At 32.9% G+C, this 25135-nt stretch overlaps 5 protein-coding genes and 1 long non-coding RNA gene across 12 annotated transcripts; 2 read left to right on the forward strand and 4 right to left on the reverse strand.

Annotated features, from left to right (window-relative positions):
* Nucleotides 1-889: 889 nt before the first annotated feature.
* LOC110668517 (ADP-ribosylation factor-like protein 2) lies at nucleotides 890-14965 on the reverse strand. 6 transcript variants are annotated; one of them, XM_058137379.1, is made up of 6 exons: nucleotides 14821-14965; nucleotides 3002-3166; nucleotides 2801-2911; nucleotides 2094-2286; nucleotides 1862-1942; nucleotides 890-1201 (listed from the first exon to the last, which is right to left on the reverse strand). In XM_058137379.1, the coding sequence occupies exons 2-6, from the start codon at nucleotides 3064-3066 to the stop codon at nucleotides 1064-1066; spliced, it is 588 nt and encodes a 195-aa protein (XP_057993362.1). In that variant the 5' UTR covers nucleotides 3067-3166; nucleotides 14821-14965; the 3' UTR covers nucleotides 890-1063. The 6 variants fall into 6 exon arrangements, with proteins under 6 accessions (XP_057993362.1, XP_021685483.2, XP_021685481.2 ...); XM_021829791.2 differs by lacking the exon at nucleotides 14821-14965 and adding an exon at nucleotides 8102-8244 and having other exon boundaries at nucleotides 2094-2256; nucleotides 3002-3083; XM_021829789.2 differs by lacking the exon at nucleotides 14821-14965 and adding an exon at nucleotides 8102-8244 and having other exon boundaries at nucleotides 3002-3083.
* On the forward strand, nucleotides 8433-10007 carry LOC110668514 (ribosomal RNA small subunit methyltransferase, mitochondrial). The gene is made up of 2 exons (XM_021829782.2): nucleotides 8433-9053; nucleotides 9160-10007. Exons 1-2 carry the CDS (start codon nucleotides 8433-8435, stop codon nucleotides 9943-9945), a joined length of 1407 nt encoding a protein of 468 aa, XP_021685474.2. The 3' UTR covers nucleotides 9946-10007.
* On the forward strand, nucleotides 10600-12633 carry LOC110668546 (uncharacterized). The gene is made up of 2 exons (XR_009144656.1): nucleotides 10600-11094; nucleotides 12305-12633. It is a non-coding gene; the product is annotated as an uncharacterized LOC110668546 (long non-coding RNA).
* Nucleotides 14792-17618, reverse strand: LOC110668518 (uncharacterized). Its single transcript, XM_058137380.1, has 3 exons — nucleotides 17115-17618; nucleotides 16827-16948; nucleotides 14792-14981 (listed from the first exon to the last, which is right to left on the reverse strand). The coding sequence occupies exons 1-3, from the start codon at nucleotides 17389-17391 to the stop codon at nucleotides 14817-14819; spliced, it is 564 nt and encodes a 187-aa protein (XP_057993363.1). The 5' UTR covers nucleotides 17392-17618; the 3' UTR covers nucleotides 14792-14816.
* A 908-nt stretch (nucleotides 17619-18526) lies between these two features.
* Nucleotides 18527-20051, reverse strand: LOC110668521 (ADP-ribosylation factor-like protein 2). The gene is made up of 4 exons (XM_058137382.1): nucleotides 19903-20051; nucleotides 19702-19812; nucleotides 18996-19158; nucleotides 18527-18857 (listed from the first exon to the last, which is right to left on the reverse strand). The coding sequence occupies exons 1-4, from the start codon at nucleotides 19965-19967 to the stop codon at nucleotides 18807-18809; spliced, it is 390 nt and encodes a 129-aa protein (XP_057993365.1). The 5' UTR covers nucleotides 19968-20051; the 3' UTR covers nucleotides 18527-18806.
* LOC110668515 (ribosomal RNA small subunit methyltransferase, mitochondrial-like) lies at nucleotides 19925-24964 on the reverse strand. 2 transcript variants are annotated; one of them, XM_058137381.1, is made up of 3 exons: nucleotides 24533-24964; nucleotides 23784-24426; nucleotides 19925-20067 (listed from the first exon to the last, which is right to left on the reverse strand). In XM_058137381.1, the coding sequence occupies exons 1-3, from the start codon at nucleotides 24962-24964 to the stop codon at nucleotides 19985-19987; spliced, it is 1158 nt and encodes a 385-aa protein (XP_057993364.1). In that variant the 3' UTR covers nucleotides 19925-19984. The 2 variants fall into 2 exon arrangements, with proteins under 2 accessions (XP_057993364.1, XP_021685476.2); XM_021829784.2 differs by lacking the exon at nucleotides 19925-20067 and having other exon boundaries at nucleotides 23614-24426.
* Between the last annotated feature and the right edge of the window lie 171 nt (nucleotides 24965-25135).

Below are 25135 nucleotides of genomic sequence, written 5' to 3' on the forward strand. Positions count from 1 at the left end.
TGGATAATGATCAAAACTCATGTGCCGGCTCTTCACTTGTAGTTGTAGAGACCAGAGAAAGTGATGTGGTGATTATGTTGTGCACGCCACATAGAAATTCCAAATGCAAAAAGCTCAAAACTTTATCTAACATCACACTGCTCATCAGTGTTCTTGCCCACCTTTGACCTCACCCCCCACATTTTTCTTTTACTTTTTTGTTATTATATTTTTAGGTTCTTCTCTCCTTAAAATAATTGAGTTGCTTCTCTCTTTTCTTTCTTTCTTTCTTTTTTTTTTTTTTATGGAATACAAAAAATTTCAAAGATTTTCCTTGAAATAGGTTTTAGTTGCTGATGTTTCAAAATCATGAATTTTAGCTATTTTACTATCATCAATGAAGAATATTCAATTTTCAGAAGTTTATAATACAATAATAAAATTTAATTAATTAAAGATTAATATATAATACAAAGTCTTATAATTCTATGATAAAAAAAAAAAATAGCGCACAGTGCTAGATATTATGGATTTATTATTACTATTATTATTATTTCAATTTTTTTTTATATCAACACTTTAATTATTGAATTTGTTGGGTCCTTTTTGGATGAACATGATTTGAGCATTGTGCATTTAATCTTTGAATATTGAGAGCGAGTTGGTCCTGTAGAAGTATTAAAGAACCTAACCAAAGCTGTCTGCTGGTTCTGAACCAAAGGTGGGCCATTATGGGCCGGGGCAGCCTTGTGATTGGTGATTACTTGATGTTTCTTTAGTGGGCTCGCACAAATTTCTAGTTGAAGTTTCAATTATGCAGCTCCTTCCTTCCTAACCAATTCGGCCACATCATCTTTTTTATCTTTTATGAAATAGGCCTTCTCACATTCCTTAGGCTTGCAAGTTCAAATGCAATGCACAACACAGTAGTATCAATTTATTCAATGAAGAAAGATTATGAGCCAATCAAGTAAATGGGCAACTTCAGAAAAGACATACAAATATGGGCAACTTGGGGGAGAAAATCCAGCTATCATCAAATGCAATTGAAATTTTCTGTGTGGAATAATGACTTACAGATGAATCAGTCAAGCACGTAGATTCGAGAGGCGATGTCCTGAACCAACCAATCAAATCCCTCAAGCAGTCCCTCCCCTGTGTATGCACTACAGCCCATGATTTTCCAATGTCGGGTTTTGTCCATATTCTCCAGGTTTAGCACCTGCACAAGTGTCAAACACCATTTTAGGATTTCAAAAGATGAAAGGCAACCTATGGATCACCAAAGATACGCTAAAGGATGAAATTCTAAGAAAAAAGATCCAAGAAATTATATATATATATATATATATAGAAAGAGAGAGAGAGAGAGAGAGAGAGAATTTCAATATAGAATGGAGTGAAGAACAGTTGCTTAAGCTGATTTTTTTTGAAGCCAAAGGTCAAAGATACTATGCATGCTTAACCCTTTTGAACTCTGATTATTTCATTATCTAATACTGGAGAGTTACAAATATTTTAAAAGACATATGCACATCATATTGACTCCTGTAATCAGTAAACCATGAAGATGGTTCATTGTCCTCTTTCTGACCTTGACATATTGAGAGTAGGAAGGGCCAGCATTCACTTTCCTAAACACTATCAATAGCTGCTGAAACAAGCATTCTTAACAACATAATTGAGAAAGCAAGATTCCCAAGTTGATGCCCATGCTCAACTATCAAATTCAAGTTCACAACTAAATCATCAGAATGAAAATGTATGGACATTGAGCAGAGAAGTAATAAAATGAAAACAGGACAACAAATTTCAAGTTGTCTAAGAAGACAAAAAATACTAATAAACACAAATTACAAGATTTACTGACCAGAACTCTCACCTTAGCAATTTCCTCTGGTGTAAGAGCACCTTTTAGGTCTTGCTTATTTGCTAGTATTAGCAAAGATGCTCCAGACAGCCTCTGTCGGATGAAGAATTTACAAATCAAATAAACAAAAGAAAGGGCAAAGAAACAATGATGTGCATCTAGTCACACTTTTCAATAATACTAAGAAAAGATAAAAGCAATATTGTTAAACAATTACCAAAACGAAAATTAAACTGGAAAATACCTCTTCCTTCAAAAGATTATCAAGTTCCATTTTGCAATCATCCAACCTTCGAAGATCCAAACTGTCAACTACCCAAACTAAGCCGTCAGTTTGCTCAAAGTAGTTCCTCCAATAAGATCTTATAGTTCTTTGGCCCCCAACATCCCATATATTTAAGGTATACCTGCCAAATAACAAGTTTGAGGCTCTTGCACTGCAATAAAAAGTCACAGGAATTCAAATTCTAATTTAAGAAACCTCGTCTAATACTCGGTTGACTCTACAACAAAGAAGAAATACTGTAGTGCCATGCCAATTACAGAAAAACAAAAAAGCATAATTGATAACTTTGACAATTTGATGGATAACTATAAAATGATGGTGTTGTCAAAATATCCAATTGCATTCCTCAACAAAGATAAGGCAAATTTCGTGGCTATTGGAGTTCTCTATGAATGCAAATACAATGTCTCCAAATATTTGTAATTTGGAATGATAGAATCAAAAGTTTGCACTCAACAGAGTGATATACAACTGAAAGCCAGATAAAGTAGAAAATTTCAGTTCATTTGTAGATAACGTAGACAAGAAAAAAGTACTCAACAACCAAAATGGCTCCAATCAGTTCATGACAAATAGCAAATGTAAAAAAAACTAATTCAAGGTGCACTAAACACAACCTATTTGTGATCACAAGAACCAAAATATATGTGAAAACAAAATCTTACTTTTGGTAAGTGATGGTTTTGATATTAAAACCAAGTGTAGGACTGATAACACTAGTATCTTCCCCGTTTATCTTCAAAACAATTGTTGTCTTTCCAGAATTATCAAGGCCCCTGCATAACATACAACCCACACAACTTGTATCTAAGAATATGGGTATGTGGGTGGAGGTAAAAAGCACAAAGAGTTGAATGGATACATACACCATCAATATACGCATTTCCTTCTCTTTTCTCTTGATTTTTCGGATGATGCTGAGGAGCCCCATTATTAGGCAAAAACAAGCTAATCAACGAGCAAGAAATGAGGGTTTCTTCTGATTCTTAATAATTTGTCCTTGCGTAATGATTTAGCACAAACAACTAAACCTACCAGCAAAAGCAATACTGTTTCAAAAAACAATGCCATTATCGCTGACAAATTCAGCCACTTATCAGAATAAGCTACTAAAAGCTACAAATTTCACCATGACCTATGCAGAAATAAATTGAACTCATATGATTATTTTGAATGTGATTTCACTTAATTGCAAGTGCGTGGAAGGTCTCCTTCCACCTGAAAGTCCCGATTCTCTATATTGGTAACCAAAAATGGTTTGCAAGACTCCTGATTGCATCAAATTATATAGACATTTAAGATTAACATGCATTGCATTTTGTTAGCATTTAGTATCATTTTATGTTTATTTTTATATGTTTTCATTCTTATTTTAGAAAACATGTTAATTCAACTCAATTCATTGATTTTTATATTTTATCAGGTGTTTTTATGTGATTCTAGAATCAAAGACGAGTTTAGAAGAGATTTTGAAGGTCAAAATGTGAATAATACAATGCCAAAAACATTACACGGGCCGTGTAACTTGTCCCGTGTAACTTCCTGGACTCCGTGTAATCTTCTGGACAAAGAAAACTTGAAAAACAAGAGTAGCAGAAAGTTACACGGGGCAGGGGCGTGTAACATTACACGGGCCATGTAAAGTCCTCTGACAGCAATTCTGATACGATTTTTCTTCACTCCAATTCGACCCGGATGGACTCCTAATGCTTCTAGGACTCTGAAATTAGGGTTTTTACACCAGATATAAATAGAACAAGTCAGGAATTAAGGTTGAGAGCAGAATTTACGATTAGGGGAGAGAATTAACATTCAAGAGCCGATTTACATTTAAGGAGACACATCAACCTCAAGAGAGATAAGGGAGAAACAAAATCTGCAAGATTGCTAAAAGAGATTTTCTGCTGAAGTTCCAAAAGTCCAAGGTTGCAACTCTCTTTCTGAGTTCTTTCACTCTATTTTCTTCTCATGTCTTCTCTTTATCTTTTTATAAACTTGATTGTAAAACCCACAATGGGTGAGTAGGTTCTTTTTTCTTGGGTTAGGGTGTAGCACTCTCAATTTAATTATGGATCTGGTTTGATTTTATTTAATACATTGTGTATTTTATTCTTTGATTCAATCTCTTGTGATCTTAATGCATGTTATGTGTTGGTACCCACTTAGTATTGATTACAGATATTAATTGAAGGACTGAAAGGTGAAGGTTAATATTAGAAAATCGGGATTTTAAACCTAGGAAATCTGACCTAGAGATAGGCTGATGACCTTTGTGGAGTTCCAAAATTAATCAAAGATCTTAAAGGGTTTTAATTAATTTGATCACCACGAAAGTAGAGTTTAGGTTAATTAAAATACACCTTGAATGCCTTGAGAGAGGACTTAAGATAACTTAGGATTAATTTCCATCAAAGTAATAATCTCCCAATTATTGAATGAATTAGATTGATTTTATAATTGATTGAAGTGTGAACCCTTACCTCTAAAATGTTCTCATCCATTACTATTTTAGTTTAGATAACCGTTTTAGACTTTATTTCTTTTAGCTTAGATTTAATTATTATTTCTCTATAATTCAATCGTCTGGATAATTAAAATCACTATAATTCGGTACTCAACACGGTCCTCGTGGGAACGATACTCTACTTATCACTTTATTACTTGTTAGTGATCCATGCACTTGCGGTGGTTGAAAAACCAGCAAACAAGTTTTTGGCGCCGTTGCCGGCGACCGTTGCTTGATATTGAATGATTAGTGATTTGATTACTCTAGACATTCTTATTTCTTTTATAGTTTATTTCTTATCTAATTTTATTTTTACTTGTTTTTCTTGTGAGGACCATTAAGATGTTTCACCAACAAGTCTTCACAAGCTTTATTCAACAACACAATGAACCTTTTTCACGATGCTTGGAGAAGATTTAATGAATTGGTAGAGCAATTTGCCAATCATAATCTTTCAAATTATGAATTCACTCTCAATTTCTACAATGGTTTGAATGAAGCAATAAGGAATTGGGTAGATTATGGAGCTTGGACTACTGGTGATCATGTTCTTTAAAGAGACCATGAAGATGCCATTCACTTGTTGAATGACATGGCAGATTTTCATTACCACTGGCATTGGGATCCTTCATTGCAGGGTTTGAGTCACCAATACCCTCCAGACATCTATCAACATAATATTTCACACCAACCATTTGAGCTATAATTAGAGAGGAGAGTGGGACTTGAAGAGTTGATAGCTCCATTCGAAAATTTTGACAAACTAATGGTGAACAATGAGCTATCACTTTATGAAGAGGAATTATATGAACAAAGTTGGGAGAATGAAGAAGCTTCATGGGAATTTGAACCTAAAGAAGAAGTTGAGCTTCAAGAACAAAATTCATTTGAAGATGACTTACCAGTAGAATTCCCACAAGAACAGGAGTTACTTAAAGAACAAGTGGAACCTAGAGCTGAAGGAAACAACTCCTTTATACTTGGGGGATCATTGGAAGAGTGCTTCCATGAAGACAAATTAGAGATAAAGGTGATGGATGAAGAAATTGATGAGACTATCAATTTAAGTTCATTAATGATGTTTACACATACACCACCAGAAGACCCTTTTCTATCATGGACACCTCCTACATCATCACATGTCCTCTATGAGCTAAAGCAGTCCTCTTCCCAAGCAGATAACTCGAAACCATGTGTTATTCATGCTATGTGCAATCTTATTCTAAATCTTGTCAATCTTGAGGGTACCACAAATCAAGACCCATATGTGGTGTTACATGACAACTACTATGGGCGAAAACCGCTTTTTGATCAGCAATTCTAAAAGGGGTCAAGCTAATGACCTTAAATTAGCGCTTCTTGGGAGGCAACCCAAGTTTTAAATTTAATCTTTGCACTTTTTTTATTTATTTCTTTTGTTTATCACTCTCCCAAACTTAATTTCGATATTTGTCCACTTTGTAGGTTCAAGAAGCACTTGAGAGGAGCAATGGAGATCAAACTCATAAATCTTCAAGGGAAGGCACGCTTCAAGGGGGAGTATTCTATATCCATTAGCTTTTCCTTGTTATTATATTTATGATGTTGCTCTTGACTTGTTTATGATATCTTGATGACATTGAGGACAATGTCAAATTTGAGTTTAGGGGTGTATTTCATGCATTGCATTCATATATTGCATTTCATCACCTTATTGTGTCTATATTATATTTGTGTGCCAAAAATCTAGAAAATTTTTATAAATTTTGAAAATTCTGGACTTTTTCAAAAAGTTTTTAACTTAGAATTATAACTAAAACCTTGATGAGCTAATGATTGGACTCTCTGAGAAAGATGAATAAATGTAACTGAATGGGGCAAAAAGGCTTCAATATGTTGTTTGTGAAGAACTTAATCACCTAAGTGGAGTTAAACTAGTTAAACCCCTTCATAGCTATTAATTTGTCACATTGAACTTGTAAAATTAGGAGAGAATTTTTGAAATACAAGCAAACCTAAAAATGTCTCACCAACTCTAGAACATGTCTCTTGGACCTATCGAGGCGAAATCCTAGTATATCCTTATTGAAGAGATGATTAAGGCATTCTTTGATATAACCTCTCTAAGCCTTAGCCACCCCTAATTAAAATATATATCCCTTGCAGCCAACTTGAAGCCTATATTTATCCCTTAGAATTTATTGCTTATCCATATTATTTACCTAGCCTCTAGCCTCAACACCTACCCTACCCTTCTGAGGAAGCTAAATGCATAAGTAAAAAATATATTAAGTGCAACAAAAAAAATTGAGAGAGGATGTAGAACTTAAGAAAGAGTCCAAGTGTGCAATTGAAATTAAAAAAAAAAAAAAAATTGCCTTTCCAACCTAGCAAAAGCAATGAGTTTGGGAGAGAGGACAAAAGAGACATAAGTAAAAATAAAAAAAACAAAAAAAAAGAAGAAGAAGTCCAAAGATAAATATCATGGAAGCATGCTTGGCACTATAAAAAACCAAAAGTCCTTCCTCTTTATACAAAATCAGTAGAATAAACTTAGTATACTTGATATTTTATGTATACATACTATCCTCATATTTGTATTCCCTAAAAACCTTTCATTGACAACCAAGTTATTATCCCTTTAGCTCTATTACAACTCTTTTAAAGACCTTTTGATCTTTTAAAAAGTGTATGCTATATTAGTGGAGATAGAAAATTGAGATATACTTATGGAGTTGGAATTGAGTCACTTCATCACAATTACCCACAATAGAGGCAAATTTGGAGGAGTAAGTGTTTCTCTATCCTGATAAAACACTATGATCTAATATGCAAGAGACTTAGTTTTGCTGTCATATATAGAGGGAATAAAATGGACCCTGGTAAAAAAGAGAAACAAGAACTCTTTTATATATATATATATATATATATATATATATATAGCAAAAATGCAGTGAAGAATAACTTCCAAAAAGAAAAAATTGCACCAACACCAAAATCATAAAACATGGGTACCATTGGTTCAGCTTTTTTACTTCTTATAAATTGATTCTCATTGTTTTTTGATTTTTTGCTATAAAGCAAAAGCAATAACAAAAAAAAGCATGTTTAATAAATATGTGATTTTCTTACAAAAGAAAAAATTATGACACCTAATCCACTTGTTGTGGAGGTGGTGGTTGGTGCAGCGGTGGCGGTGGCGGTGGCGGTGGCAGCGGCAGACATTACAAATAATTATAAGCGCAGCCCATAAATATAACTTCCTTCAAAAAAGAATTAAATTCTGTCCTAGAACCAAAGGATCACATGTCCAACCCCCTGTACCGATAACAATTATCACAATATTTACAAAAAATAGCCAATAGCCTAAGACAATCACATATCATCTTATCAATTCATTTATGGGTCAATTTCTAGGATTTAAAGCTTCAGAAATTGTATAATTCAAAACCCAAACAAATAAAAAGCAAGAAATAGTTACCAGTAGAGGTGATGACAGTGCTTAATGAATAGAAGAAAGGAGAAAAATATCGATTTGAAGAGGAAGAGCGCCAGATGAGGGTGCCGATGAATAAAGCGTTGCCAGAACTTCGACGGCCAACGAAGGGTTCCAAAGCACACCACGAAATTCTCTCTGCCCCTTTCACTTGTTCTCTATTGCTTTCAGTTTTAATCAGTGAGAGAGGTATCAGAAGCAACTGTGGTTGAGGACAGAGACTGAAGCTTCAATGTCCGACCGTCGGAGTCGTCGGAACTTCTTCGAGCTGAAGCATGGGACTGGGAAAGCAGGGAAGTGAGAATTAGAATTTAGGATGGGAAATTGGGGAACCCAAAAAATTGGTATTTTAGTTTGCATAAAACGACGTAGTCCTGAAAAACCCGGTTCAATTCGTGCTAACACTGTATCGCCTTCTCACTTCGTGTTCTCAGACTGGTCTTCCTTGTTTCGTGTTCTTGCTTTACTTTATTGCCAGTTGCGTTGGAAAAGTTTTGCATTTTCGATGATTGTCCCGTTAAAAAATCAACTTCTTTCCATTCCAAAATCAATTCGATTCTACCTTATTCAATCCATTTTGCACCTAAATTCTCTTCGAGAACTTCGAACAATAACCGTTCATCCTCATGCTCGTAGAAGGAACAGTGAAGATGGCAAGAAAATTAGAAATGCGGAGAACGATATGGAAGGGAATTTGTATCTGTACAAAAGCAAAGGCCAACATCTCCTTACTAATCCACGAGTTCTGGATACAATTGTTCGTATATCTCAAATAAAGTCCACTGACACTGTCCTAGAGATCGGACCGGGCACGGGTAATCTTACTATCAGGCTTCTCGAGGTCGCCAAGAAGGTTGTTGCTGTTGAAATTGACAAGCGAATGGTGGAGATTCTTTGTAAACGGGTTTCTGAGCATGGCCTTCATGAAAAGCTTGACGTAAGTTAAATTGTCTGTAACTGTTCGTTGAAATGACTGATAGAAGCTTTTTTTCTTTTTTTTTTTCTTTCAGTATATTAACTTATCGGGGCGTGGGTTGTTGTAGATTTTGTGCGGGGATGCATTAAAGGCCAAGTTTCCGCAGTTTGATCTCGTTGTGGCAAACATTCCGTATGGAATATCATCCCCTCTTGTGACTAAACTGGTGTATGGAGCTAACCCTTTTCGAAGTCTCACACTTCTGCTTCAGAAAGAGTTTGCTCGGCGATTATTAGCTAATCCTGGTGACTCGGAGTACAACAGATTGGCTGTAAATGTGAAGTTGGCTGCGAAAGTTGAGTTTGTGATGGATGTAAGCAAGCGGGATTTTCTTCCGTGTCCAAAGGTTGATTCTTCTGTGGTAATAATCCGCCCCAAAGCTGAAATCCCTAGCGTGAACCTTGATGAATGGTGGGCTTTCACAAGGACCTGCTTTAGCAATAAAAATAAGACCTTGGCAGCAATTTTTAAGCAGAAGAAAAAGGTCATGGAGCTAATTAGATTATCTAAGATGAGGGGCTTCCATGGTGAATATGGGATCACAAGCAGATACTATGATTTTGCTGCTGCTGAAGAAGAAGAAGAAGAAGAAGAAGAAGAAGAAACGAGCCATGAACAAAGCTGCCATCCGTGTTCTGGCTCTGAAAAGGATTTGAGTTCTTACAAGGAGAGGATTAATAAAGTTCTAAAAGCTAATGGCTTTGAAAGTAAGAGACCTTCAAAACTGCCTAATGAGGAGTTACTGAATTTGCTTTCTTTGCTTAATCAGGCTGGAATATATTTTCATGGCCGAACAAGGCCAGGGAATGCTGAAAATGAAGCACTTCCTGCTGCTGTAACGGGAGAATTTTAAAGTTGAGATTTTGTTATCCAACTTAATTTTTTTAAATGATATGAGATTTTAATTTAAACTAACTATTGTGTTTGGGGAAATGTATATGGCTGGAGCCTGTTTTGATTTCATTTACCAGGATAATGTCAAATCCAGGCATCTGTATGTTAATAGAGTTGCTCATGGCTCAACATGACCAATGTCATGAGTATTCACCGCGGGTTACGTTGTTCCTTCTATAATACAAATATAATATTAAAAGAATTTTTTATAAATGTTTATTTATGCTGTGGATGGGTATTGGTGGAATTTAATATATTTATATTTATGCTAATTTTATCAATAATAAAAAATATTTAATGATATTGTTCTATATTTTAGCAGATTAATTTTGTATGTTAATTATTAATATGTTGTTGATGGTTATATAAACTAATAAACCATAAGGTGAAAATATTAACAAGACATTTTGTGGCCATTACAAGTCCATACATATTTTTTACAAAATCTGTTGTACAAAAAGCCCAACACACTTTACTAACTAATATGAATTTCATTTAAAACTCAGAACCAAAATGAAATTTAAAAAAAAAATTATTTTTTTTCAAATATCTTATTAGATAAATATTTTACCTTATTTTTTTAATAAAAATGTTAATCCATATTTTATATAGTATATTTATTTAATTTAATTTCGATTTATTTAAAAAAAAAAAACTGGTCTATGAATATTGATGTCTTCCTTAACCAGTTGGATGGTTAACCCGATTTGAAAACCTCTCGAAACAGGCCATGGAAATACCCGATTAACTCGACTTGAACTTGACTTAGCAGTAACTTGGCATTGCTAATTTGCTATGCTCAGCGATCGCAGTTCGCTGGCAGCCTAAAAAATGGGATTTGGAGCTCTAAGAAGTGTAATTTGTCCGTTCTCAATAACCCTATTATTCCGTACCTCCACTTCCCCTACAACATCTCTTTTTCCACCTTCTCCATCTCCAAAACTCGACTTCTGTTTCGCCCTCCGTCAGTCGCCATGGTTTCAGATTTCGAGTTATTTTATCATCTTCTCTGAGTCGAACCATTTCGATGGATTAACTGACTCTCGCTTTCCAAAGCGAAGACCTCAGGATAAGCCTCGTCGAAAAAGGGCCAACTTGAGACCTCCTAGTACTGTTTTTATTTTAATCTGTTAATGGAATTGCAATTTGATTTGAGACTTTTAGTAAGATTAGGGTTTTGAAGCGATTTAGAGGTTTATATTTTTGTTTGTTGGAATTTTTGGGTGTAATTTTTGGAATTAGATAGAAATGCCTAATGTAATTAAGATATGCAGGGCCGTATGCTTGGGTTAAGCGTGTACCAGGTCAAATGACTTGCTGATTAAGTCCTTATCCTCATCATTGTCTGCACAATTTTGATCTATCGTTCTTTTAAGGCTGACACACCACACAGTGAAAAAAAACATATTTCTTATTCCCCTTTTTTTGGCCTGTATATTGAAATGTTTAATTTTCCTTTTTGGGGGAAGTTTTTGAACTATAAAGATGAGATTTGAATTGATCTTCGTGTTGCATTTTTTGTGCTGAACATAAAATTGAAAGTGGGTATCATTATTGTTTAGCTTTATATAAATTAAGTTCAAGCCTTAGCTAAAGTTAGGTTGCTCCTTTGTGACTTAAATGTCATAAGTTTGAGTCAATGTAACAGTCTTTCTGCTAAAAAGCAGAGAGATGCTGTGTACAATAGATGACTCTCCCTAACCCTCACAACGCGGAAAATCCTGTGGGGACACCCATAACCCATTATTATAAGTATGTTTTTCTATTTACCAATCATTTAAGAACGCATGAACAAGTCCAAGAAAAATTATTTAACCAATATGTTTATCATACTAGGAACTAATATTTAGTGTCATAGGATGTCAGTATAGGCTTGGAATTTCCATTAGGAGGTCTGAAGTTTGAATGCCACTAAGTGAGATTGGGATTACTTTGGGGGGTGGGGGGGGGGGGGAGGAGTTACATGCATTGTGTAGTTGATTCAATATTTCAATTTACCTTAAAAAAAAAAAAAGAGCATGTGGGTGTAATAATGAGCTCAGTTTTTAGAATGAGAAGATTCTGCATTTCTTTGTGTCAATTTAACCTATGATTTTACTCTCTTAAGTTTATTCTTCTTTGTGTAATTAACATGCATTGTCGTAACTACTGGCCACGTCTTACTGGGTACTGTGACTTTTACAGTTACTTGTAAGAAATAAGTAGCCTATGTACTTAGAATAAGAAGGTTGTCCTTTCGAAGTTTATGTAATCCCATTTTGTCTGATTTTGAGACATTATGAATGGGAAGCTGATATATTGGTTTTGAATGCTGCCAGTTGGAGGCAAAAAAGCGGAAAGCTCAGTTACAGGAGGCTAAAAGGAAGAAAATTATCAAGAGAGTAGAGCGTAAGATGGCTGCAGTGGCAAGGGAGAGAGCGTGGGCCCAAAGACTGGCAGAGCTGCAGCAGCTCGAGGAAGAGAAGAAAAAATCAATGGCGTAGTTATTTTTTTTTTACTAGATCTCATCTGCATACGCAATTGCCTCTTTTCCCATTTTTAGTTGAATGCTAAACCTTGCTTTTGTACGTTTCTCGTATGTTGTTCTTTCTTGACTGTTGATTGGGTTAACCAGTAGTGATCTCAATAGCATTTGGTCTTGAAGGAATTTGATTGTGTTTCGTTGTGCACAAAAGTTTTGATCTGTCGGAGTGCAGGATTAGAAAAAGACATTATTCATTGATGCAGGTGCAGTGGGTGGGTTTTAACTAGTTCCCTTCCCCCATTCACCTCGCCTTTCTTTGGGAAACTCTCTTTTTCCTTTGGGAAACTTCCTCAAACGTATCTTTTCATTTTTTTTCCCTTGATTTTCCTCGTAGACCATAGATAACTTGTCATTGGAAATTTCACAAGCTTCCGTACCTTTGGTTTGTTCTTCCAATATTTTTAAATTATATATTTTTTATATTATACAAATGATTTAATCAGTAGACTATTAATAAGACTATTTCATAGCTTAACAAAGTTTACAATCCATTATATAAAATTGATTAAGACTATTTCATGGAGTCTATTCAAAATTCTTTAAAATCTTAAATTAAAATCATCAGTTTAAATTTAGAAGGAGGGAGGGAAAGAAGAGCATATTTTGTGGATTAACGTCACTTGTCAGCGTTCCATCCAATAATTAAACAACACGTAGTCAAACGACTTGGGTCGGCCGAAAACGACATGGAGCCGACTCCTGTATGCGTTTTTTTACCGTGTAAAAAAACCGTCCAATTTGGGAATCTGTGATACGTATTCAACTTCTGTCTACAACTGTTAAAAATACTCCCTTCCCACCTCTTTTATTCTGACCAAAATGTCCATACCCTTTTACAATTATTACTGTATGTCCAGATGTTGGAAGATGGAGTCGCATCCTATACTAGGCGTGGTTTTAATTTTTTTAAATATCAAATATACAAACTTTAATTAATTAATTGCAATTAACAAATAATGTTATGAATAATTAGCACAAAAAAGAACAACTAAGTTGGTTAAAAATTGTTCAATTAATGAAGAAGTGGTAGAGGGGAATGATTTGAACGGGTGGGGAATGGAACAAAAAGCTGGCAAATTGGTCTTTGATCACTTTGCTTAGAAGGCATGTGTCGTCCCAACTCCTAAAACTATGCTCGGTTCATCATTAGGGTCCTTTTTCATGGTTAATCCATATATGTTATTACCTTATTTATTTTTATTTATTATATTTAAATTTTATATAAAAAAAATTAAATAATTTTATTTTTATAAAATATATTAATAATCAATTAAATTATATTTTCTTTCATTTAATTAATTGTTGTATAAATATTTATTATGTTTAATAAATATAAAAAATAAATAAAAATATTAATTTTTAAATATGATAAATAATTTTAAATAAAAGAATTTAAACACAATAAATAAAAATGGATGAATATTGTGCATTATTTAAAATAAAATGGATTGACAGTTTGGCTCTCGTAGGCTCTTTTAATTCTGTTAGTTTCAGTCATGTTACTAGAAATGCTAATCAGCTTGCACATGCATTAGCAAAACTGGCTCTTTCCTCTTTCGAGGAATGAATTTGGATGCAGGACTTGCCGGCCTCTATTTCTGCTGTTGCACTTCTTGAGATACAGTCTTTTGCTAGTTGAATGAAGTTCTTTATTTCTTAAATAAAGAAATAGAATCAAATAAATTAACAACAAATTTAGTTTAAATATTAAATTTGAAATAATACTTCCGTAGCCTAAACTATAAAATATAGTTCTACAAATAAGAGAAGAACAATTATTTATTCTTTAAGTGTTTCATTTGGTGAGCCAAATGACGCACAAAGGCCAAGACATGGGGTTAGAAATATAAGGCATTTCATGTTGGGCTATAGCATTTCAAGATGACATCCAATAAAATTATTTAAATGATTCAATTGTTTTTCCTTAGATGCTATATCTGCATAGCACGATGATAAAAAGTCATAACAGAAATTCTCACTTTCCCCAGAAAAAACAGCAGCAAAATATCTAGTCTCTTCAGAAAAGAAAGAAGGCGAGGAATGGGGGGGACTAGTTTAAAACCACCACCACTGCACACACCATCAATGATGAATAATGTCTTTCAATCCTGCACTCCCAGTTCAAAAAAAAAAACTACACAACACAATCAAAACAAATCAAATTCAAGACCAAATGCTATCTAACGAACGATTAACATCATCAAAAAAGAAAAAAGAACAGAACACAACAAAAAAAAGAAAAAAAAGCAGGTTCAAAAAAAAAAAAAAAAAAAAAATGCATGCAAGATCTAGTAAAAAAAAAAAAACTACGCCATTGATTTTTTCTTCTCTTCCTCTAGCTGCTGCAGCTCTGCCAGTCTTTGGGCCCATGCTCTCTCCCTTGCCACTGCAGCCATCTTACGCTCTACTCTCTTGATAATTTTCTTTCTTTTAGCCTCCTGTAACTGAGCTTTCCGCTTCTTTGCCTCCGACTGGTGGCATTCAAAACCAATATATCAGCTTCCCATTCATAATGTCTCAAAATCAGACAAAATGGGATTACATAAACTTCGAAAGGACAACCTTCTTATTCTAAGTACATGAGCTACTTATTTCTTACAAGTAACTGTAAAAGTCACAGTACCCAGTAAGACATGGCCAGTAGTTACGACAATGCATGTTAATTACACAAAGAAGAATAAACTTAAGAGAGTAAGAAATGCAGAATCTTCTCATTCTAAAAACTGAGCTCATTATTACAGCCACATGCTCTTTTTTTTTTTTAGGTAAATTGAAATATTGAATCAACTACACAATGCAGGTAACTCCCCACCCCCAACCAAAAAAAAAAAAAAAAATCCCAATCTCACTTAGCGGCATTCAAACTTCAGACCTCCTAATGGAAATTCCAAGCCTCTAACTGACATCTTATGACACTAAATATTAGTTCCTAGTATGGTAAACACATTGGTTAAATAATTTTTCTTGGACTTGTTCATGCGTTCTTAAATGATTGGTAAATAGAAAAACATACTTATAATAATGGGTTATAGGTGTCCCCACAGGACTTTCTGTGTTGTGAGGGTTAGGGAGAGTCATCTATTGTACATGGCATCTCTCTGCTTTTTAGTAGAAAGACTGTTACATTGACTCAAACTTGTGACATTTAAGTCACAAAGGAGCAACCTAACTTTAGCTAAGGCTTGAACTTAATTTATATAAAGCTAAACAATAATGATACCCACTTTCAATTTTATGTTCAACACAAAAAATGCATCACGAAGATCAATTTAAATCCCATCTTTATAGTTCAAAAACTTCCCCCAAAAAGGAAAATTAAACATTTCAATATACAGGCCAAAAAAATGGGAATAAGAAATCTGTTTTCTTCACTGTGTGGTGTATCAGCCTTAAAAGAACGATAGATCAGAATTGTGAAGACAATGATGAAGATAAGGACTTAATCAGCAACTCATTTGTTTGGGTCTCCAACAAGATAATTTGAATAACATGTTGTCATCTGTCATGCGAACTGAAGATTAACACAAGTTTCTACAGCTCTTTCAGTTTTGGAACATATAATGGTCACTTAGACAGATATTTAAAAGATCCTTGACAAAGCTTTAATACTGTCATTCTACTTCTTCAATAGAGAATTAACATTAATCAATAAGTTTAACTTAAAAAATATTGAACATGATTACCACTTGTAAATTAGAAAGAGAGTGGTCGTAGGACAATATATGACAAAATGTTAGCATTCAAAGTCCTCCATTTGCACTATATATTACAACCATCATTTTGCATGAAACTTCATAAAGGAAAGCAAATTGTGAGAAGTCATATAAAGCCCAAGTTAGCAGATGTATCCTTTGCATCAGAAATTACCATCTCAACCACTAGACTTGACGCCATTGAAAATATTGACACTCAGACCACTGGACACAAACTATTAGGACCCTCAAAGAGAATTGACACTAAAATTTTATAATCCAAAGAGAATACTCATGACATTGGTCATGTTGAGCCATGACCAACTCTATTAACATACAGATGCCTGGATTTGATATTATACTGGTAAATGAAATCAAAACAGGCTCCAGCCATAGACATTCCCTCAAACACAATGGTTAGTTTAAATTAAAATCTCATATAGCCTGGGATAAAGGTTTAATTGAGTTGAGTTAAACAAAAATCTAGCTTCTTTATCCAATTATACATTGGTTCACATTTCACAAACTCATTAATTATGTGTATATGAAAATTCCAATTTAAATATCCTACAAAACTCATCAAAGACTAGCAAATTAAGTGTGTAAGATTCAAGATTTGCGCACCTTTATAAAGGCCCTGTGTTGCTTTATGCGCTTCTTCTCATTCCTTCTCTTGACACTTCCTTCATTAGGATTACTGGGTTGAATAGGTTGGCCTGGTACATGCTTAACCCAAGCATACGGCCCTGCATATCTTAATTACGTTAGGCATTTCTATCTAATTCAAAAAATTACACCCAGAAATTCCAACAAACAAAAATATAAACCTCTAAATCGCTTCAAAACCCTAATCTTACTAAAAGTCCCAAATCAAATTGCAATTCCATTAACAGATTAAAATAAAAACAGTACCAGGAGGTCTCAAGCTGGCCCTTTTTCGACGAGGCTTATCCTGAGGTCTTCGCTTTGGAAAGCGAGAGTCAGTTAATCCATCGAAATGGTTCGACTCAGAGAAGACGCTGAAATGACTCGAAATCTGGAACCATGGAGACTGACGGAGGGCGAAACAGAAGTCGAGTTTTGGAGATGGAGAAGGTGGAAAAAGAGATGTTGTAGGGGAAGTGGAGGTACGGGATAATAGGGTTCTTGAGAGCGAACGACTTACGCTTCTTAGAGCTCCAAATCCCATTTTTTAGGCTGCCTGCGAACTGCGATCCCGGAAAGTGCTGCAGATGCGGAAGAAAAAGGGGTTGTTAATAAAAAGCAAAAGCAAAAGCGGTCAACAAGTGGGAAAGATGGGGAAGTGGTCAACAAAAAGCAAAAGCGGTATATATGGGATTTTATGGTATAACACTGAAAGGAAAGGAAAATAGAAAAGAAGAAGCGGGAAAGATGGGGAAGAAGAAGGAAAAAAAAGGTGGAAATAGCAGAAAAATGAGGATAATTAGTCAAAAGCAATTGCCCCAAAATTCTTACCGCTCATCAAAAAAGTAAAAGCTGCACTGAAAAGTGGCAGTTTCCTAGGTCTTCACGAACACGGGTTTTAATAGGCCGGACAACACCATATCAAAATAATTAAAAATTATACCTCCATATTTGTTTTTTAATCAAATTTCGTTGTGTTAATAAAATAAAAAATGAATAAAATTAACTGATTAATATATATACATGATACTTTTTTAATTATTAAAATATATATTATAGTTAGAAGAAAATTATTTAGTGGACTAACTATGAAATTGAGGAATAAAAGTTTAGATAACAATTGTTCTATAATCCATCGTATATTAATATTATAATTTTGATTTGAGCTTAGCTTATTATTGCTCTTTAAAGGTTAACCCTAACTCCAAAAGGAGGTTTAATTTTTGAAATTTCTCAAACATTGAATCTGACCCATTCATTTATTAACCCATTCAAAATCAGTTGAATTTCTTTTGATTTATTAATCAATCAATGCATAAATTTTTAATAATTTCAAAATATTATTAAAATTTGAAATTCAAAACTATACTTATAAATAAGAATAATGAATGCAAAGATATTAATATTCAATGTAAAAATAATAATATTTAAATTATTATTATTATTATTATTATTTTATAATTTAGATATACAATTCAATGAAATAATTGATGGGGTGCCTGTATCTCCTATTATTAATTAAGTCTATTGTTATTAAGTAAAAAGAGTAAAAATCTTAATGAAAATGGAAATTAACACATTATTTTATTATATTATAAATTTTAATTTATTTTTTTTATCTAAATTATAGATAATAAAAAATAAATACTTATAAAAAAATCATAAATAAATACTATGTCTACGCGTTAACAACACACTTAAAACCGTATAAAATTAAAATAAATACGTACATTTTATATAAAATCCAGAAGATAGAGAAAAGGTGAAGTAAAAAATTTACTTAAAAAGGAAACAAATTTATCCGCACAGACGGAAAAGAAAGAAAGAAGCTTTCTTATAAAATCCACGGACGATTTCGTCTCTCATTTAATGCATTACCAAACTCACCATCCTTTTATCTTCCAATTCCCCTCTGCAACCACTTCCTCTTCTCATCTTCAGGTAATTGGAATTCATTTCTCATCTTTTAATACTTTGTTTCAAGTTTTCCCTTCTTGAATTCTGAGTTTTCTGTTCAGACCCAAATAAACAAAAGAAAGGGCAAAGAAACAATGATGTGCATCTAGTCACACTTTTCAATGATACTAAGAAAAGATAAAAGCAATATTGTTAAACAATTACCAAAACGAACATTAAACTGGAAAATACCTCTTCCTTCAAAAGATTATCAAGTTCCATTTTGCAATCATCCAAACCTCGAAGATCCAAACTGTCAACTACCCAAACTAAGCCGTCAGTTTGCTCAAAGTAGTTCCTCCAATAAGATCTTATAGTTCTTTGGCCCCCAACATCCCATATATTTAAGGTATACCTGCCAAATAACAAGTTTGAAGCTCTTGCACTGCAATAAAAAGTCACAGGAATTCAAATTCTAATTTAAGAAACCTCGTCTAATACTAGGTTGACTCTACAACAAAGAAGAAATACTGTAGTGCCATGCCAATTACAGAAAAACAAAAAGCATAATTGATAGCTTTGACAATTTGATGGATAACTATAAAATGATGGTGTTGTCAAAATATCCAATTGCATTCCTCAACAAAGATAAGGTAAATTTCGTGGCTGTTGGAGTTCTCTATGAATGCAAATACAATGTCTCCAAATATTTGTAATTTGGAATGGTAGATTCAAAAGTTTGCACTCAACAGAGTGATATACAACTGAAAGCCAGATAAAGCAGAAATTTTCAGTTCATTTGTAGATATCGTATACATGAAAAAAGTACTCAACAACCAAAATGGCTCCAATCAGTTCATGACAAATAGCAAATGTAAAAAATACTAATTCAAGGTGCACTAAACACAACCTATTTGTGATCACAAGAACCAAAATATATGTGAAAACAAAATCTTACTTTTGGTAAGTGGTGGTTTTGATATTAAAACCAAGTGTAGGACTGATAACACTAGTATCTTCCCCGTTTATCTTCAAAACAATTGTTGTCTTTCCAGAATTATCAAGGCCCCTGCATAACATACAACCCACACAACTTGTATCTAAGAATATGGGTATGTGGGTGGAGGTAAAAAGCACAAAGAGTTGAATGGATACATACACCATCAATATACGCATTTCCTTCTCTTTTCGCTTGATTTTTCGGATGATGCTGAGGAGCCCCATTATTAGGCAAAAACAAGCTAATCAACGAGCAAGAAATGAGGGTTTCTTCTGATTCTTAATAATTTGTCCTTGCGTAATGATTTAGCACAAACAACTAAACCTACCAGCAAAAGCAATACTGTTTCAAAAAACAATGCCATTATCGCTTACAAATTCAGCCACTTATCAGAATAAGCTATTGAAAGCTACAAATTTCACCATGACCTATGCAGAAATAAATTGAACTCATATGATTATTTTGAATGTGATTTCGCTTAATTGCAAGTGCGTGGAAGGTCTCCTTCCACCTGAAAGTCCCGATTCTCTATATTGATAACCAAAAATGGTTTGCAAGACTCTTGATTGCATCAAATTATATAGACATTTAAGGTTAACATGCATTGCATTTTGTTAGCATTTAGTATCATTTTATTTATATTTTTATATGTTTTCATTCTTATTTTAGAAAACATGTTAATTCAACTCAATTCATTGATTTTTATATTTTATCAGGTGTTTTTATGTTATTCTAGAATCAAAGACGAGTTTAGAAGAGATTTTAGAGGTCAAAACGTGAATAATACAATGCCAAAAATATTACACGGGCTGTGTAACTTGTCCCGTGTAACTTCCTGGACCCCGTGCAACCTTTTGGACAAAGAAAACTTGAAAAAACAAGAGTAACAGAAAGTTACACGGGGCAGGGGCGTGTAACATTACACGGGCCATGTAAAGTCCCCTGACAACAATTCTGATATGATTTTTTTTCGCTCCAATTCGACCTGGATGGACTCCTAATGCTTCTAGGACTCTGAAATTAGGGTTTTTACCCCAGATATAAATAGAACAAGTTAGTAATTAAGGTTGAGAGCAGAATTTACCATTAGGGGAGAGAATTAACATTCAAGAGCCGATTTACATTCAAGGAGACATATCAACCTCAAGAGAGGTAAGGGAGAAACAAAATCTGCAAGATTGCTAGAAGAGATTTTCTGCTGAAGTTCCAAAAGTCCAAGGCTGCAATTCTCTTTCTGAGTTCTTTCACTCTATTTTCTTCTCATGTCTTCTCTTTATCTTTTTATAAACTTGATTGTAAAACCCACCATGGGTGAGTAGGTTCTTTATTCTAGGGTTAGGGTGTAGCACTCTCAATTTAATTATGGATCTGGTTTGATTTTATTTAATACACTGGGTATTTTATTCTTTGATTCGATCTCTTGTGATCTTAATGCATGTTACGTGTTGGTACCCACTTAGTATTGATTACAGATATTAATTGAAGGACTGAAAAGTGAAGGTTAATATTAGAAAATCGGGATTTTAAACATAGGAAATCTGACCTATAATAGGTTGATAACCTTTGTGGAGTTCCAAAATTAATCAAAGATCTTAAAGGGTTTTAATTAATTTGATCACCACGAAAGTAGAGTTTAGGTTAATTAAAATACACCTTGAGTGCCTTGAGAGAGGACTTAAGATAACTTAGGATTAATTTCCATCAAAGTAATAATCTCCCAATTATTGAATGAATTAGATTGATTTTATAATTGATTGAAGTGTGAATCCCTAGCTCTAAAATGTTCTCATCCATTACTATTTTAGTTTAGATAACCGTTTTTTTTTTAGCTAAGATATAATTATTATTTCACTATAATTCGATCGTCTGGATAATTAAAATCACTATAATTCGGTACTCAACACGGTCCTCGTGGGAACGATAGTCTACTTATCACTTTATTACTTGTTAGCGATCCATGCACTTGCGGTGGTTGAAAAACCAGCAAACAAATTTTTGGCGCCATTGCTGGGGACCGGTGCTTGATATTGAATGATTAGTGATTTGATTACTCTAGACATTCTTATTTCTTTTATAGTTTATTTCTTATCTAATTTTATTTTTACTTGTTTTTCTTGTGAGGACCATTAAGATGTTTCACCAACAAGTTTTCACAAGCTTTATTCAACAACACAATGAACCTTTTCACGATGCTTGGAGAATATTTAATGAATTGGTAGAGCAATTTGCCAATCATAATCTTTCAAATTATGAACTCACTCTCAATTTCTATAATGGTTTGAATGAAGCAACAAGGAATTGGGTAGATTATGGAGCTTGGACTACTGGTGATCATGTTCTTTAAAGAGACCATGAGGATGCCATTCTCTTATTGAATGACATGGCAGATTTTCATTACCATTGGTATTGGGATCCTTCACTGCAGGGTTAGAGTCACCAATACCCTCCAGACATCTATCAACATATTATTTCATACAAAATAGCGTCCAACTTTTCTTTAAATAATAAAAAATTAATTAAAAAAAATTTAATGGTTGGACGCTACTTATAGTAGCGTCCAACCTTTTTTTTAATTTTTAATTATTTTATTTTATATTTTAAATAAAATATAAATATTATTTTAATAAATAAAATTATAATATTTAATAATATATATTATAATATTTTTATTATAAAATAATATTTTTAATTTAAAATTAAATAAAAATTTAATAAAATAAAAATTAAAATTAAAAAAAATAAATAAATAATTAAAAAATTTAAGAAAAATTGGACGCCACTATAAGTAGCGTCCAATTTTTCTTTAAATTTTTAATTATTTTATTTTATATTTTAAATAAATTAAAAATATTATTTTAATAAATAAAATTATAATATTTAATATTATATATTTTAAATTTTTATTATAAATAATATTTTTAATTTAAAATTAAATTAAAATTTAAAAAAATTAAAATTAAAAAAATAAATAATTAAAAAATTTAAGAAAAATTGGATGCTACTATAAGTAGCGTCCAATTTTTCTTTAAATTTTTAATTATTTTATTTTATATTTTAAATAAATTAAAAATATTATTTTAATAAATAAAATTATAATATTTAATATTATATATTTTAAATTTTTATTATAAATAATATTTTTAATTTAAAATTAAATTAAAATTTAATAAAATTAAAAAAATAAATAATTAAAAAATTTAAGAAAAATTGGACGCTACTTAGTAGCGTCCAATTTTTCTTTAAATTTTTAATTATTTTATTTTATATTTTAAATAAAATATAAATATTATTTTAATAAATAAAATTATAATATTTAATAATATATATTATAATATTTTTATTATAAATAATATTTTTAATTTAAAATTAAATTAAAATTTAATAAAATAAAAATTAAAATTAAAAAAATAAATAATTAAAAAATTTAAGAAAAATTAGACGCTATTATAAATAGCGTCTAATTTTTTTTTAAATTTTTAATTATTTTATTTTATATTTTAAATAAATTAAAAATATTATTTTAATAAATAATATTTTATATTTTAATTTTTTATTTAATTAAATTTTAATTTAAAATAAAAAATAATTTTTTATAATAAAAATATTATAATATATAATATTAATTATTATAATATTATTTATTAAAATAATATTTATATTTTATTTAAAATATTAAAAAAATTTAAACAAAAGCTGAACGCTACTATAAATAGCCGTCCAGCTTTTTTTTTTAAAAAAAATTGAATAGCTTCCGTTTTTTACGTTTTTTTTAAACGCTATTGTTAATAGCGTTTTGGACATTAAAACACTATTAACACTAACATTTTTAGACTCTTGACTTTTCTTACCCTGATCAGATAAATTTTTCACTTCACACCCAATTTTAGTAATTTTTATTTCTTCCTCACCCTTATACGGTCAATTTCCCTTCATTTTCAGCATTCCTGGCCTTGTTCGGCCATGAAAATATATTCCAGCCTGATTAAGCAAAGAAAGCAAATTCAGTAACTCCTCATTAGGCAGTTTTGAGGGTCTCTTACCTTCAAAGCCATTAGCTTTTAGAACTTTATTAATCCTCTCCTTGTACGAACTCAAATCCTTTTCAGAGCCAAAACACGGATGGCAGCTTTGTTCATGGCTCGTTTCTTCTTCTTCTTCTTCTTCTTCTTCTTCTTCATCAGCAGCAGCAAAATCATAGTATCTGCTTGTGATCCCATATTCACCATGGAAGCCCCTCATCTTAGATAATCTAATTAGCTCCATGACCTTTTTCTTCTGCTTAAAAATTGCTGCCAAGGTCTTATTTTTATTGCTAAAGCAGGTCCTTGTGAAAGCCCACCATTCATCAAGGTTCACGCTAGGGATTTCAGCTTTGGGGCGGATTATTACCACGGAAGAATCAACCTTTGGACATGGAAGAAAATCCCGCTTTCTTACATCCATCACAAACTCAACTTTCGCAGCCAACTTCACATTTACAGCCAATCTGTTGTACTCTGAGTCTCTAGGATTAGCTAATAATCGCCGAGCAAACTCTTTCTGAAGCAGAAGTGTGAGACTTCGAAAAGGTTTAGCTCCATACACCAGTTTAGTCACAAGAGGGGATGATATTCCACACGGAATGTTTGCCACAACGAGATCAAACTGCGGAAACTTGGCCTTTAATGCATCCCCGCACAAAATCTACAACAACCCACGCCCCGATAAGTTAATATACTGAAAAAAAAAAGAAGAAAAAAAAGCTTCTATCAGTCATTTCAACGAACAGTTACAGACAATTTAAACTTACATCAAGCTTTTCATGAAGGCCATGCTCGGAAACCCGTTTACAAAGAATCTCCACCATTCGCTTGTCAATTTCAACAGCAACAACCTTCTTGGCGACCTCGAGAAGCCTGATAGTAAGATTACCCGTGCCCGGTCCGATCTCCAGGACAGTGTCAGTGGACTTTATTTGAGATATACGAACAATTGTATCCAGAACTCGTGGGTTAGTGAGGAGATGTTGGCCTTTGCTTTTGTACAGATACAAATTCCCTTCCATATCGTTCTCCGCATTTCTAATTTTCTTGCCATCTTCACTGTTCCTTCTACGAGCACGAGGATGAACGGTTGTTGTTGGAAGTTCTCGAAGAGAATTTAGGTGGAAAATGGATTGAATAAGGTAGAATTGAATTGATTTTGGAATGGAAAGTAGTTGATTTTTCAACGGGACATTCATGGAAAATGCAAAACTTTTCCAACGCAACTGGCAATAAAGTAAAGCAAGGACACGAAACTCGCAAGACCAGTCTGAGAACACAGAAGTGAGAAGGCGATACAGTATTAGCACGAATTGAACCGGGTTTTTCAGGACTACGTCGTTTTATGCAAACTAAAATACCAATTTTTT

The sequence above is a fragment of the Hevea brasiliensis genome, chromosome 16 (assembly GCF_030052815.1).
Source record: "Hevea brasiliensis isolate MT/VB/25A 57/8 chromosome 16, ASM3005281v1, whole genome shotgun sequence".
Lineage (NCBI taxonomy): Eukaryota > Viridiplantae > Streptophyta > Magnoliopsida > Malpighiales > Euphorbiaceae > Hevea > Hevea brasiliensis.

Bases quoted from the DNA above. Each gene is read 5' to 3' on its own strand.
- LOC110668517 (XM_058137379.1), bottom strand. From the start codon at position 3,066: ATGGGGCTCCTCAGCATCATCCGAAAAATCAAGAGAAAAGAGAAGGAA. The intron at 2,912-3,001 runs GTATGTATCCAT...TATGTTATGCAG, and splicing joins GAAATGCGTATATTGATGGT to GGGCCTTGATAATTCTGGAA. The intron at 1,943-2,093 runs GTATTTTCCAGT...TTCATCCGACAG, and splicing joins ATAATCTTTTGAAGGAAGAG to AGGCTGTCTGGAGCATCTTT.
- LOC110668515 (XM_021829784.2), bottom strand. From the start codon at position 24,964: ATGAATGTCCCGTTGAAAAATCAACTACTTTCCATTCCAAAATCAATT. The intron at 24,427-24,532 runs GTAAGTTTAAAT...GGGTTGTTGTAG, and splicing joins GCCTTCATGAAAAGCTTGAT to ATTTTGTGCGGGGATGCATT.
- LOC110668521 (XM_058137382.1), bottom strand. From the start codon at position 19,967: ATGGGGCTCCTCAGCATCATCCGAAAAATCAAGCGAAAAGAGAAGGAA. The intron at 19,159-19,701 runs GTAAGATTTTGT...GTTATTTGGCAG, and splicing joins AAAACCACCACTTACCAAAA to GTATACCTTAAATATATGGG. The intron at 18,858-18,995 runs GTATTTTCCAGT...GGGTCTGAACAG, and splicing joins ATAATCTTTTGAAGGAAGAG to AAAACTCAGAATTCAAGAAG.
- LOC110668518 (XM_058137380.1), bottom strand. From the start codon at position 17,391: ATGGGATTTGGAGCTCTAAGAAGCGTAAGTCGTTCGCTCTCAAGAACC. The intron at 16,949-17,114 runs GTACTGTTTTTA...TAAGATATGCAG, and splicing joins GGCCAGCTTGAGACCTCCTG to GGCCGTATGCTTGGGTTAAG. The intron at 14,982-16,826 runs GTGCGCAAATCT...GAATGCCACCAG, and splicing joins AACACAGGGCCTTTATAAAG to TCGGAGGCAAAGAAGCGGAA.
- LOC110668514 (XM_021829782.2), top strand. From the start codon at position 8,433: ATGGGAAATTGGGGAACCCAAAAAATTGGTATTTTAGTTTGCATAAAA. The intron at 9,054-9,159 runs GTAAGTTAAATT...GGGTTGTTGTAG, and splicing joins GCCTTCATGAAAAGCTTGAC to ATTTTGTGCGGGGATGCATT.